Source organism: Dermacentor albipictus, chromosome 9 (genome assembly GCF_038994185.2).
Source record: "Dermacentor albipictus isolate Rhodes 1998 colony chromosome 9, USDA_Dalb.pri_finalv2, whole genome shotgun sequence".
Taxonomy (NCBI): Eukaryota; Metazoa; Arthropoda; class Arachnida; order Ixodida; family Ixodidae; genus Dermacentor; species Dermacentor albipictus.
Genome location: NC_091829.1, coordinates 57,438,176 through 57,453,776, shown reverse-complemented (window position 1 = coordinate 57,453,776; position 15,601 = coordinate 57,438,176). Strand labels below are relative to the sequence as shown.

The 15,601-nt window shown below is 44.8% G+C and overlaps 1 protein-coding gene across 1 annotated transcript in view; it reads left to right on the top strand.

Annotated features, from left to right (window-relative positions):
• LOC139049966 (uncharacterized) overlaps window positions 1-15,601 on the top strand; it is a 78,579-nt gene that overhangs the window by 27,922 nt on the left and 35,056 nt on the right. Inside the window, exon 10 of the mRNA XM_070525908.1 lies at window positions 538-691. Within this exon, the coding sequence (XP_070382009.1) occupies window positions 538-691 (154 nt within the window). The remainder of the gene's footprint in view (window positions 1-537; window positions 692-15,601) is intronic.

Below are 15,601 nucleotides of genomic sequence, written 5' to 3'. Positions count from 1 at the left end.
CATTTGAATAATTTTGCACCTACGTTTGGCAATGTCGAGGCTGTGCGCGAATAAATTGCCGTTGCCAGCATTGCAATTTGCACTGGTTACATCATTTAAGCTTAAGCATTGACCTGAATAAATCCTTTCAAACGAATACATAAATAAGTGTTAAAATGAAAATCTGCAATGTATTAGCACAGCACGAACACAGCTTATCTAACAGAGAACACATTAAACAGCCTCATTTTCCTTATATCTAGAGAAATATATGCAATTTTTTCTATCCGAATTAGGGGGAAATTTCCTTTGGAGGTAGGCAACTTCGAGTGTGAACAATTCGGCAAGACAGCAGCAGCAGCACCCAGCCAACAGACACAGTGAAGAAAGTTCGGAGGGGCTCGCAAAAAGGGCTGCGCCTACCGAACCTACTCAGGCGTCTAAAGTGTACATAATTATTGTTACATTCCGCCGTGGAAACCACCGCTATGCTTTAGGATCTCTGCAAAACGCTCCACGAAAAGTGTATAACATTTGACTACGTTCATTCATTCTTAGGTATTCGGCCCCGACGAGTATGAACGCCACGACCGAACAGAACCTGCAAGATCATTCGAGGAACAACAACCTCAAGCACTACGGCGTGTTGAACGTGTTGCACACATCAACAAAAGTAAAGGGTCTATACGACAAGGCGAAAGTGATTCTAGCAGTAAGTGCATCGTTACTCCTGGTCCGCGTGTCACATCGCATTCTAATGCTTTTTGACGGTGCGGTTGCTCTGTTCCGTAAAATAAGCGTTTCGACAGGCGTTGGTCGGATGAGAATTCTGGTTAACCAGCCATACCCATTAATCAAGTCCGCTTCACGGACAGAATAAAACACACGTGCAGTGGATGACTACATAATACCTATACGTGTGAATGCTTCCGCAGGAACATCACCCTTTGGAGTACTTGGTACAACTAACACTCCGGTCTTACGCACCCTCGTTTGTAACGAGCACCCGGTTTCAACACACAAATTTAAAGAAAAAACTATATTCCACGATTGTAACACGTTTCTGAACTTTCGTACTTCGAGAAATCGTAAATTTTAGGCCTTTGTTGTTTCACTGACCAGTTTTCCACGATATGAGAGCCAGTGAGTGCGATTTCGTGTCACGTGGACAAGCAAACAGTTCACTGTGCGCTACCTCCACTTGACCAGTATCACTAGCCGTCGCGTTATTGCGTCACCACGGTGTCATGAGGTGGGGAGTGCTTCGCTCGCTCGAGGCGTCAGCTGCTCATGTCGGACTACGGTATGCCACTGCGTGTGGCTGGTATCGCCACCCCTGAAAGATTCGATGGCGAGCGGCTATGGGCAAGGCTCGATGCGACGCTCCCTTGGGTGTTGTCGCCGCTGACACCGGCGGCAGGATTCTGCAGCGACCGAGAGCCCGCTCTCTTCGTTTGTGGAACGAAACCGTGAGAAGGAAAGCACAGTGCCGCGCAAGACAGGCATTTCGCCGACCATGCCTGCGCTATGGCGCCACAGTAGCGTGCTTCGTCAGTATAGAAACAATGCGTGCTACTGGCAGCATTTTCTTGTTATTATAAACCACCTACCTATATAATCATAATACAAAGTATTGACACGAGAAACGAGAACACGTATAGAGTAGAGCTTCGCTCAAGTTTCGCAATAGGGAGCATCGTATTTGTCGGTGTTTTGTTGTTGTTGTTGTTGTTGTTGTTGTTGTTGTTGTTGTTGTTGTTGTTGTTGTTGTTGTTGTTGTTGTTGTTGTTGTTGTTGTTGTTGTTGTTGTTGTTGTTGTTGTTGTTGTTGTTGTTGTTAGCAATGTGCGTAACAAAGCCGAGTGAGAGAAGTCAAGGATCGCGAATGAAGCATGGCATAGGTTACGTAAACAGACAACATAGAAAATGAACGGCACGTAGTGTAGCTGCCGGATTAAAGCAAGTGCGAAAATAAGCAAAAGAGGAAAACAGCAATCCCGATATTCACTTCCCATGCGATATGAGGATGCGGCTTAAACAGGTGATAAATGTGTTCTGCGCTCCTTCACGATACTTTTCGAAATGAAAGTTTAACCACCACCACACACACACAAAAAAAACAGAAGAGTGTTAACTGAAAGCTGTGAATTTATGCACATACCTTATGCTGCGGTTGCGAACTTGAAGAGACCGCCAAATCTGTCAGTATCATCAAGGGTTCGTTTTAAGACATGATCGTTAAAGAGCTCTAACTTTACTACTTATGGCATATCCAAATATTCGCAAACCACAACACAAAGAATACAGTAACCCTAAAACCAAAAGGCGAATGTAGAATTTTGCACTCTCGTTAGCCATTTAGTAAGTGTTGTTTGTAGACAGCGTCCAAGGTTGCGAGCTGTCAGGAAATCTGACATTTCAACTAGCTTCCTGAAGAAAGCTAAGTGTCCTAGTGTAGCTAAAAAAAAAGAACGAAAGATCATCAATCCGCACGAAAGCGAACCATTGATGAACAAACAAATGCATTAGGCAACTATGCAAAGAATAGGTTGCTTTTTCAACCGTATGTTTTCAACCGTACTGGAGCAAACATTTCCCTTAATATTCAAATTAGCAAACACGGTTTCACGCCGGCACAGGCGAACTCACTCGATAACCGCGAACGCACGCTGTGTAAACAATGGCGGGATGAGTGCAAACAGAAAGAAGCAAACTCTTCCGGTGCCTCTCGCTTCAGCATATCCAGCTTTTCTGGACACGTACCAACTAGCGCCCCAAGCGGCCCCGGCACGAAGCTAGCGCGTTTTCAATGGAACAAGCGGGTTTTTCGCGAATAACAAAAGCTGCAGGTCGATTATCAAAAAACGCAGGTGACAGACGTGTTCTGGAAGACAATCCACACGAGCCAAATGCAGTGATCACTCTATGGCACGTAAAAATTTTGTTCCCACAGCACTTAAAGTTTTAGCAATGGAAGCCTATGGAAACGACGAAAATTTGTGCTCGATTTTTGAGGCAAGAACGATGACTGTAATAAAACTATGCCGTCTATCGTAATACGCAGTGCAGCGTATGTAGTCCGCAGACTCAGCTTTCGATTGATGCCTCTCTCGGCTCTCCACATATGGCGTAAGATTGTTCCCGAAAGCGATTTTTGTAACACTGTCGTGAAAATTGCCGTGGTATCTATAAAAACATGAGCGTACCCCTAGGCGAAGTCTCGGTAGCCGTGGCCGAGTGGTAGAATAGCGAGCACCTTTCGTCCCGCATCACGGGCGGCCGTGGTTCGATTCCCCCTTCGCAGCGTTTTTTTTTAAGCAGCATAGGACCTAGTTTTGTAGTCTCTCACTAGATGGCAGAATCACAAAACCCAAGATTTGCTTTCGGTTTTGGTTTTGGTTTTTCAGCAGCGCATTTTTTGAAAGCCGCATAGGGCTTATAGTCTCCTATCAAATGGCATAAACACAAAACTCTCGAATTGCTTTCGGTTCTGGTTTTCCAGTGGTGCTCTTGAAATATTATGCTTTCTGTTTTTCCTTCCGAAAACGTAGCAGTATCGTGTTCATTTGTTAAGTCATCGCTTTTATGAAGGTTTTATTCATTGGACAACATAAATAGAAGCTTGCGCATGGCTTTGTGTTATGAAAAAAAAAAAAACTTTCGTGCTTGTAGCGTGGGACCTGCAAGAACAAGATGGCTATTCTTATTGCGTTCTTCTGGAAGGTCCGTTTTCTTCGACTTTCGGCTGTCCTTAATGGCACACACTCCGAGCGAATGACGTCCAGCTGTGCCACAATGTTACCCGGTGGCCAGTGCCATTCCTATGCAACATTCGTGTGGAACAAAGGGTCTGTTAGGCTGAGTCGCTGCCCGAACGTTAATTATTTCTAAATATTCATCCAAATAAGAAATGTACCAACTAGGAGATGTGCAGCGTCTGGATTAGTAGCTACTGTTAATGTGTTCCCTACAGCCAAGTGGTATTAATCCGTAGGTGTGGCCGTAAAAAAACCATTTGAATAAATGTCCTTCGTTCGGTGCATTTGCTTTTAATGCGCAGCATTCTTTGTCGAGTACCCCAGCAATTTGGTAGCAAGATCGTGCAATATCGTACCTGTAACGCCAAAAGCTTGACGCATTTCCCATATAAATATATAGGTCTTCATAAAAAGGGTTGGGGTGACCAACTTAAAATTGGAAGTGGCATCAGCATAAATTTGGGCCAAGGTGAATTTAGCAGTGATATGGGAGTGGCCCTACCTAAATTTGGGGTGAAATGGTAGTGAGCCAAGCTGAATTTGAGGCTGATATGGGGTGGCCCAACCTAAATTTGAGGTGATATAGGGGTGGGTAAGCCTAAGTTTGGGGGAATATGGGGGTGGGCCAGCCTGGATTCGGGGATGATATGGGGGTGGGAGAACCTAAATTTGGGGGTGATATGGGGGGTGGGCCACCCTAACCATGGGCGTGATATGGGGCTGGGCCAAGCTGAATCGAGGGGGGAGGGGGTAGGCGGGCTAACCCAAATTTGGGAGTGATTTGCGGTGGGCCATCCTAAATTTGAGGTGATAGACGGGTGGGCCAGGCCAAGTTTGGGGCTGATATGGGGGTGGGCCAACCTGGATTTGAGGATGATGTGGGGGTGGGCCAACCTAAATTTGAAGGTAACATGGGGACGCGCTAACCTAACCATGGGGGTGATGTTTGGCTGGGCCAAGCTGAATTGGGGGGGGGGGGGGGAGGTGATGGGTGGACTAACCTATATTGGGGTATGATTTGCGGTGGGCCATCCTAAATTTGAGGTGATCGAGGGGTGGGCCAGCATTAGTTTGGGGCTGATATGGGGGTGGGTCAAATTCGATTTGCAGGTGGTGTTGGAGTGGGCCAATATATATTTGGCGGTGTTGTGGAGGCGGGCCAATCTGTATTTGGGGGTGATATGGGGTGGGTCCTACCTAAATGTGGGGGCAATCTCGCGGTCGGTCAATCTGAACTTGGGGTCGATATGGGGGTGGGCCAACCTAAATTTTGGGGTGCTTCGACTGGAATTTTGGGGGACGATTCATGGAAATTCGTGGGTGGACCAACTTGAAAATTAGGGGTGGCCCAATTGAAATTGGGGATGGGCCAACTCCAAGATTAAAGCTGGGCGAAAAAAAATCGGGCGTGGCCGACTTAAAATTGGGGGCTGGGCCAATTTTATTTTGAGGGTGTGCCAATTTGAAATTTGGGGGTGGGCCTATCTAATGTTTGGGGGTGGGCCAGTCGAAATTTGCGGGGCCTGTTTACGAATAGTTAGACAACACCACTGGTGTTTCTGCACCTTTTTCATCATCGGAAAGTATGTATATTAATAATTGTTACCTGATACTCCTCAAGGTGAGCTACCACTCGAGCCTTCCCAGCCCACTGGGCTGATAATGTCACAGAAGTACTCTCATCGTGACAACTGCGACGTTCAATGCGGAGATCACATGAGCAAATCGCAGACTGAGCTGACCATTTTCACACCAATGTCATTGCTAACACTCCTCGCTCGTGCTAGAGGCAACACAAGCTGACAACTATCATTATTCAACTTTCACTCGCACACTAGTCGACACGGTCTCAGCGCACTATTTCTCCAATCATTGGATAGAGCCTTGCTGGATGTTTTACTGTGATGTTGCGTCGTTTTTCACGTAGGCCGTCTCCCGAAAAGAGAATAGATTTTTGAGATTGACGAGGCAAGCTAGTGTATAACTCATACGAAGCAAATGTATAAACGGTTATAGTAATTTTTCAAAAATGAATATAAGTAAATAAGATTTCAGATGGTATTGTTTCGACCGGGCATGACAACGAGTTTTTCCCGCCTGTCACAGTGCTTTGACCGAAAACCTAATCATTTTGTTCAAACGTGTTGCCCAATACTACATGTGCTAAATGTAGAAAAGTGCGGTGCGTGGTCACAGCTTCAAAGCCAGTCTATTTTGTGTACGGTTGTTGATATTGTAGTAATGTGGAGTTTTCTTCTTTATAAGAGCACAAAAAGAAAAATATAACAGATGGTAGCTAAGCGCAAAGTAAATTGGAAGATCTGAAACCAGCAATTATTTTTAATTTGTGGATTGGTCTTCTCCGCCGGTAGATCGCTGTCGCATTACTTCAAAGAATTTTGTTTGTGTGCAACTGCAGCAAAAACGAAAATACTACCATTTCATTGCCAGGACCTTTATGCCCTCCACACACACAAGAAGGACACCAGATAATTGGCAATATCAGTTTATAAACTGACATTGTTTTGCTAATTTCAGTGTAGCGTGGTGCCTGCGGACGGAGTATTTTATTAGTATCAGTCCATTGTTAGCAGTGAGAAGCAGTTCGGTCTACCATTCCCATGAGGGCATACTAGCCATTGTAGCGCTTTACTGTAGGACAAATTAAGTGCTAAAAACTTGGTGTGCCTTGTCGTTTCCGCAGGTCGTCCATCCATTCTGTTATGGTGACGATCAACATTGTGTCCGTCAGGCCTCCTCCTCATTTTTAGCTTCACCATCGCGAGAGTGGACAGAGAAAGGAAGCTTTCTTCACAATCAGCCCCAGCGGGATTTCACCACTCGTAACTGCTGCAATTTGCATTCAGTGACTGGGCATGCTAAGCACATCCTTAGGTTCACAATGACTAGAGTACGCAGAAAAAGTAGAGCTTTGGTCGCTATCACTACCACGAACCCATGTCAATGCAGATATAAGTACGTGCAGGGGCTGAGTATGCTAACCTCTCCGCTACCACCTGCTTCCACCACCTTAGATTTTCCAGGCATACCTGCTTCTTGTTTTCATCGCAGACGCATGCAGGACAAACGCGGATAACTAAAAAATCTCAGTGCCCTTCCACTCCGTGAAGAAACATGACCTGCAAAGCTGTGTATGTGGGTCCCTTAATGGTGAACTGCACCTCCACCGTATGTCGGCCCCGCATTGCACTGTTTTCGGGATCGGCCCACGTATGGGGAGTGCTTAACGCCTGCTTCACCTCCGCCGCGGGTCTCCCCGGCATGGCGTTACATTCGGGATCAGCCCACATATGGGGAGCGCTGAACGCATGCTTCACCACCACTGCGGGCCGGGCCGGTATTACGCTACCTTCAGGATGTGGCTCTACACGCGAACGCGATAGTGGAGAAAGTAGCCCTTAAGAGGAAGCTTTAGCTCTGGTGGTCCTATCTAAGTAAATGTAAAAGGATAATTCGTTTTTCTCGACAGCCACTGCATCTAATTTGACAAGGTTTGTTGCATTTAAAACAAGAACTTAAAATCGAGTGTCTGTTGGTTTCGAATTCTTGAATTAGGTCATCATTTGTTTATTCAAAATTGTCCAAAATTGCAAATTTTAGGAAAACGAAACCATCAAGTTTACAACGCTCTTCCGGCAAAGAAAACTGATATCAAAATTATGTGCATTGCATCTAACAGCACATCTAAAGCAGACAAAATTGATATATTACGCATGAATCTTAAAAAATTTAGTAATATGGAAATACAGCTTTTCCACAACCCTTGTTCACAACGTAACGACTTCACGTAAGATATAAATCGGCATATTGGAATTGTCTAATGGATGCTGTTTACAGAACCGCGATATCAGTTCTTGATCTGGAGTTAATAATTTGTAAACTTCGTGCTCGTGTACTTTTCGCACTTTCGAATTGTTGAATATCTTTTACCAAAATTCAGGCCCTAAATAGAAATTCCGCTTCCGATAGTCACTAGAATTTACCTTTCTCTCCAGAATCCAACAAATTTCATTAAAATTGGTCCAGGGGTTATCTAAGAAAAGCGTTTCGGCGTTTCACATCTATTTGAATAGGCCGAGTCCGAGTAGGGCCCGTGTTAAAGCTTCCTCTTAACGACTTCGCTGTAAAAAAAGAATAAAAGAATAAAAGAAAACAAAAACGCTGCATCCATCAATATCGCTGGCTCAGATTTCGTCATGATGGCACCGTCCCCATCGGCACGGCTCCGTGAGCAGCTACCAAGCTGTTAACTTTCGTTATCTTCCTTCCCTCGGCGGCCGCGCATTGTCTTGATGCCAGCGGCGCGCTAAATCTGCACCATCATTTCGTCATGCATCGCTTCTGCGACCAAGCAAGCTTTCGGCGGCACACGTACACTGCCGCATTGGCACCAAAACTTTAAACTGCTTGCTTTCGAGAAAACAGCATGAATAAAAATGGAAGGCGACTATAAGGCCACGTGGAATATGTTCGCGGGGCCATACTACTGATGACAGCATCCCGAAAGGCTAGATGTGGTCAGGTTGGCTTTACAGGTTTGGAAGGAATGACTGACGGTCTAGCTGCTTCATTATCACATAAACAGCGCTTGAAGTTGTTAGCGCAGTTTGTGTGTGGTTCCTCCTTTGTGTCCCGTCGTGAACTGCTGTTCTTTCTGTGGCTTTACAGATGTTCCTTTTCTGCGTCAGTTACGCCTTCCAAGAATGTTTACTTGGAAAATTTTTGTTTGCATGGCTCTTACAGAAGCATGTTTGGTCGAAAGTTTTTCGATTGGCTGCATAATCACGAGGACGGGCTCCAAACTTCTCATTTTCTTTAGCCACGTAAGAACCATTACTGAAAATTTAATTAACGCAGCTTTGTTAATTACGCAAACAACTTCTCAACTTACTCCGCATCTAGAGATTACCAGTCTGAACACTCGAATGATAAAATGATGTTAACATTGTTTGTATCATTTCAATAGTTTTGTTTCGTGCAGTTAAAAGCAGCCGGCATATTGATGGTGTTGTAGACTTCTTATAAAGTAAGTGTGAAAGCTTGGACAGGTTATCTTGGCACTAATCAACTTCATGAGCTTAAGCACATGTGCCGAACCTTGCACGACTGCCTTTACAACCGATTCTTATATATTATACAAGAAGCACCTCAGCGCTACGGTACATCCCACAAGGCGTGCGAGAACATTGTGTGCGCTCCCGATTAAGTGCCTGAGCGTTGGTGGCGTCAGGCTCGCTTTCCTGGCATCATAAGGAATAAAAACTGCTGCCTGGAGGAAAGCATTGGGTACATTTTCAGTACTTTGTAACATATGGATCGCACGGATGTGCACGTTACAACGAAAAGTAGTGAAATATTAAGATGAGGCTTTCGCTGGATGTATTTTAGCTGTCTAATGATAATATCTAAAGAAAAAATACTGTGATTTTGTGACAAATAATGCTGACATGAAATATGAGCTCCGACACAGTAGCCGTGGTGGAACTGGCCCCTGGACTATTGGGATACATTCAACCACGATACGCTGGTTTGATAATTCGCGCTTGAATTTCCTGTATGTCGGCGCCGCTGTGCAGTGTTGGAGGCCCTTTTTAAACGACAAGCACTATTTTTCAGCTAATATTGAAAGCAACTGTATTCCTTTTTTTTGGGGGGGGGGGAGCTTTTTTTTAGCGTCTAACCACAGTTCCAAAGTTATCAGTTAGCTCAAGATGCACCTGCATGTGTTTCTAATATCCAGTATGTTGTCACGGATTCAATAGCGAAAGAGCGTTATCTTATCAGATTGCGCGCGTGAAGCGAATACTGGCCTACATTCGCCGTCACATTTGAGGACCCGAGATTGCGCTGCAATGTACGAGCATTTCAGTCTGACGAACTGACGCCTTGATCCGTAGATCGGAATCAGAGGAAGCACTGCGCGCAGCCATCGTTGCGCTTTGAGCGTTTTCTTTTCCAGCGCAAGCTCACCTTATGATGAGATATATTCGTGACTCACTCTTTGGAAGTGTTTTGTTCTTGACATCCCTACAATGTGAGAGTACAGAGGCGCTCCATCTTCATAGAGTGAATACTTGGAAACGGACTAAGCCTTTTCTTGCGTCTGCGTTTACACACTTACCGCATCAATTTATTTTTTATAACCTAATTTAGGAGGCTGTAAAACACAGCAACCTTTTATTAACAGGACATTTTAATAACACAGAAAATATAAATGGTTATTAGTCGGCTTTCACCTCATGGTAAGAATTTCAATAAAGATATCTTTATGATAATTAAAAGCCTATCCTCTTGACAACGTTTAATCTGAATTCCTCTTTGCAAGCTGATACAGACTTGCAGGTGGTTCGTATCGGGGGCCCTCAACATATGTCTAACCGTCAAAGAAAGAGTTATTCCGAATGTTTCATTTCAGGAAGGCGTGTTACCCTCCTGTCTTTTATTCCCGTTCGCAAACACGCATAAGACGAAAGTGCTGCGTGAAGAGCGTCGTTAGTCAAAACCAACGAACTAGCGTAACTCACCTCGCTTATATCGCTGTCATTTAGGCTTATATAAGAAATATATATATCTTATATGGACGCATCACGAATCGAAAAAGAGCTGTCCGTGACCAGCCCAGCTAGGTTTCTTTCATTGCGTACTTCGTAGTAGCGGCTAATAGTAGCTCACGAAGCAGAGCACTGAGTGTGGATATTGCAGAGAAGGTGTTCTATATACTGTCTCGTCACCCACCGAAAATTGCTCGCTGTGCTACCGGCCATTCCTAGAAAATTGTATATGTGACGCCCAACCATTTGCAACACCGCAACTTTGTTTTGCGATTGGAGAGTCCAGGTGAGAGAGAGGGTGGTTATGTAGATAAAGACAAGCTATTTCCTGCAGTCACACAGGAATGCATGAATGAATGCCTTCATTTATTGAGAAAAAAGAAGAGCAAGCATCAGTGGAAGCACGTCTCAGCAGATTGGGAAAGAAGCGGGGGACAAAGAGGAAAAGCTGGAGGCCGGGTGGCAGGCGAATTAAGTCGCAGTTTAGAGGCGAGAGAATATAGGCGAGAATTGGTGAAACCAGTTGAATTTTAGTGTAGATCTGTGATGTGGCGAGTAAATGATTGGAGTCACCGCCAAGCATCCGTCATTTGCGGTAGTATAAGCACCCGCCGCTCTTGGTAACAAACGTTTACTGAAAACCAATCTTCGCAATTAATTATTCATCAGCCATACCTCGCCACGCATTTCTTAGTGGCAGGGTCAGTGGATTTCAACTACGCTGTCGCGACAAATTACGACTGTAACGTGGCGCTTGCGGTTACGGTTGCCATACTCGTGACTCTTACTATTGCGCGAATACTATAAACATGGGTTTACTGCACAAGTTAGTGAACAGACATTTTAGAACCGCGTTTCTCACCTTACATACGCGCAACGCAATCACCATTGCAGCATGTTACGGTGCGCGTCCCTTCAAGACAGAGACGAAAACAAAAGAATGCGTTAGAAGACAGGGTACCGACTTGGGCCTCGTGCCAAACATATCCAAGCCAACAATATTTATTTTATTTCAATACCCTAAAGGCCCAATGCGGGCGTTACGTAAGGGGGGGATTCATCAAAGAAAACTTAACAATATACAACACAGAATATAAACGGCTGAAGACAGGAATAAACAAGTTAATAAGCCAGGTACAAGTTAAGGGAAGAAATGGCTAGGAACAGGTACTGAAAAAATGCACATGTGGCAAATCCCACAAAACAAAACAAAAATCGCACCTTCAGAAGTTACAAAACATGTCATCCAACATTACACGGAACGTTACGGCCCACACGCACACACTGAAAAAAAAAACGAAAAAAAACGCACATCATTCTAAAGTGGAATTTTGTAAGTATGGGGGGGGGGGGACCAAAGAGCTGTTTGACATGATGATGTTCCAGCGATAGCCGCAATGCTAGAAGGAAGCGAATCCCACTCTTCAATAGCCAGGACCAGAGGTGAGCATTTGTATCGTTCTGTCCGAGCGAAAATGGGTTTAGTCTTCTTCATGTGATCTACACGAGCCGGTGTGTGCGGCACCGGGAGAAGATCTGAACTTGCAAATGGTGTGTTTCTGTGGTAGAGAGTATGGAAAAAAGATAAACGGCTGAGTTTTCTGCGCATGACTAGAGGCGGGAGACGGAGCGATATTTTCAGTACTGTTACACTTTGATACCGAGAGTAAAGGAAAATGATGAATCAAGCAGCCTTGTTTTGTATACATTCCAACATGTTAACAAGAGAGGTATAATGAGGGTTTGAGATCACGTGTGCGTATTCTATCACAGGCTTGATTAGCGCGTTGAATGCGTGTAGTTTCGTATCCTGGTTGTCTTGGCGTAGTCGGCGTTTAAGAAGACCAAGTTTCTTTAAGTCCTTGGTAGTAATCAGTTCAAGATGAGTGCTCCAGGATAAATAAGAGCTAAAATTTACACCGAGGTATTTTACCGACGCTGAAGTTTCAATGATAGTATTATTAACTGTGTGGGCATTAGGAGTCGTCTTAGCAGCGGAAGTAAATTTGAGATGTATAGTTGTGTCTGCGTTAATTACCATCTGCCCTACCGCACCAATGAGTTAGCTCATCAAGATCAGTCTGGAGAGCAATGATGTTAACAATCATGCCGTCGTTTCTACGCAAAGAGGTTATGTATTTAAACTTCTCGAGTGACAGTCCAATCCGCCACCTACGGGAGCGCTTGAAGCCGCCGGCGGCCATATTGTTAGAGGAAAAGGAGGACGGCTACAGTACGTGGCTGCAAGCACGCGCGACGCAACTGTGCTTGCGGTTCTGCGATGAAAAATCAAATGAGACTCCTTTAGGAAGTATATCAGTCCGGCATTGTGTGTCGCTGTTGTAAAAAAAAAAAGAATGTCATGGTGGTGGGTGTCTTGTGTTCTGTGTACAATATGTTGCGAGAACTGAAAAAACAGTCGTTTCCTGTTTTCTTCATTCAGTGACCTGCCGCGTGCATCGGCACTGTGATGCCCTTTCGTCGATACGTGGTGCCGGGCCGTACTGACAAAACATGACCTTGAAATATGGTATCCATATGCCATTTCTTAAAGAAATCACTATTTGTGTTAATGAGCATTTTTGCTTTAAACCTAGTAAACAAGAAAAATATTCAACGGTAGGTCTCATTTTTGTCTGGCGTTTCAGTTCTAGCTGAAAAGAGTTGGTGAAAGCAACTCTTTTTGCGGAAGTAAACAAAGGAAAGGGATGTAGTGAGTTGGCCGCCCTTTTCAAGCTTTGCTTAAAAAATGCATGTGGCGAAGTATGACGCACCAAATAGTATATGCCAACCCAAATGAATCAGCGCGGTCATACTTGCGCGACATGCCATGGTGGCCTGCCACCAGGACATCATGAAGTTGCAGCGATGACAGTTTTCATTGGGTACTTGAGAATAAAAACGAGCACATCAGAGACGTCCGAGGGATGTTTCTACGGTATAAGAACACATCGCTCTCGCCCCCCCCCCCCCCCCCCAAATAACTAAATCACGAATATAAGCTTACGAATAGGGGCATCATAAGATCGAGCACTAGGGCACTTGTTGATCTTGTTCAGGATGACGTCAGCGTTTGATTCAGCGTTTATTTCTGAGAAAATGAGTTGAAGTTACGTTTATGTGCATCACAATGGTGAGCGTAATCAGGCAAACATTGACAGCATTTCATTAGAGGGTGCCTGACTACTCTGTGGAGATTACGTTTAACAATGACAACAAACACAGAAAGCTTTGCTTACATCGATTCGCACATACGTGGGATCCGCATAATTTTGTGACTGTCAATTTAGATGCTTCAGAATGGCGCTCATTAGCGCAACATTTCCATCCACAGTGAGCATAAGCGGCTGTCGTATCCACAGTAGAATTGATTTAAATGGCTGTAATCCCATGGACATATCGTCGCCAACTTCCGTGGGAATGGAGTCGTCAAAATGGAATGCAGGTGACAGGGAAATCAGCAGGTTGATGAACGGCAAAAAGGCGGAAGCTTGCGCATGACCTCAGGGATATCAAATGACTTTTTGAGCAGCTTGGTCAGGGGGCCATGCAATGGTTTCCACGTCTATTAAAAATCCTCCAAAATATTAACAGAGGCCGACAAAAATGCGGGCATTTTGGGAAAGGTGAAACCACTGGAAATTTCACGACAGCCTCAGCCTAAATATAAAACATGACTTAAAAATAAGAAACCATAAGGTTGACAGGGTGGCCAAATTCTGGTACAAATAAATCGGCTGTTGAAGCAGTTCAGCTGAAACGCAATGGTGCGAATTAAGGCGAGAATGTCGGCAAGTGTTGAACAAAGGTCCAGTAGGTCCTGTGGCCGACGCCAGCGCTCGGCGGCTGTCAAGCGACTGCACGTATTAGCGAGATGCCTGGTCGTCAGTAATTACAGTATGATTCGGGTCTGAAATATTGGACGCGGACTCCATCACATTGAATACAGGGCATTCTACGGTGTCATTCTTGAACAGATGGTACCTATTCTCCAGCAATGAGGATGGGAACAAATTGTCTCTCGTGCCGGCTGTCACCTTCGCCAACATTCCTTTCCCTCCGTAGTTGCTTAGCTTTTATTGGGTTCGGCTGCTAATCACGAGGTCTCGGGATCGAATCCCAACCACGGCAGCCGTATTTCAATGGGTGTGAAATGCGAAAACCCGCGTACTTAGGGTTAGGCGCACGTTAAAAATCCCAAGTGCTCTAAATTATTCTCGAATCTTCCACTGCGGCGTGCCTCATAATGAAATCGTGGTTTTGGCAAGTAAAACGTCATAATGCGTTATGTAACATTAGTTAAGGATGTCCTGGGCAGTCGCACAACTCTTGAATACAATTAAGTGTCAGGAGTTGCGCGTGAGGTCCTTGAATATGTCGTCATCATCATCATCATCATCATCAGCCTGGTTATGCCCACTGCAGGGCAAAGACCTTTCCCATACTTCTCCAACAACCCTGGTCACCTACTAATTGTGGCCATGTCGTCCCTGCAAACTTCTTAATCTCATCCGCCCACTTAACTTTCTGCCACCCCCTGCTACGCTTCTATTCCCTTGGAATCCAGTCTGTGTATAATAGCTGTGTCTTACCAGTACTCACCTACGGGGCAGAAACTTGGAGGCTTACGAAAAGGATTCTACTTAAATTATGGACGAGGCAACGAGCTATTGAAAGAAGAATGAAGGGTGTAACGTTAAGGGATAAGAAAAGAGCAGATTGGGTGAGGGAACAAGCGCGAGTTAATGACATCTTAGTTGAAATCAAGAAAAAGAAATTGGCATGGGCAGGACATGTAATGAAGAGGGAAGATAACCGATGGGAATTAAGGGTTGAATATGTGGATAGCCTTTATGGCGTTCGATAGCTGCTAGTCTACATTGCGGCTATATATAATAAAGGCGGAACGGCAACATGGTAGAGAATGTGGAGAACATACAAATCCCGTATATATTACTGCACAATAATTTTAAATAGGGTTCTTGCTTCACGCACGTGGATAGCCGCCATAGGAGACTGCTTTGGAAACTAACTGCAAGTACTGTATATGTCGTACCCAAGGGTTTACCTGGCCTGGTGGGCAGTAAATGTGACGTAATATTGCGAGCAGCTTCGGCCATAGCATTCTAACGGATGAAGACACAGACTGAAGTGACTAGCGCAAGAGTGGACAAGAGAGAGACGCTACAAGGAGAAGCTCCCAGTTGGAAGTTTGCGCTTATCCTTGTCGCCTATTTAGTATCCCGTGTCCACTCTTGCGCTTGTCACTTTAGCATGGAATACCAGCTAGCCC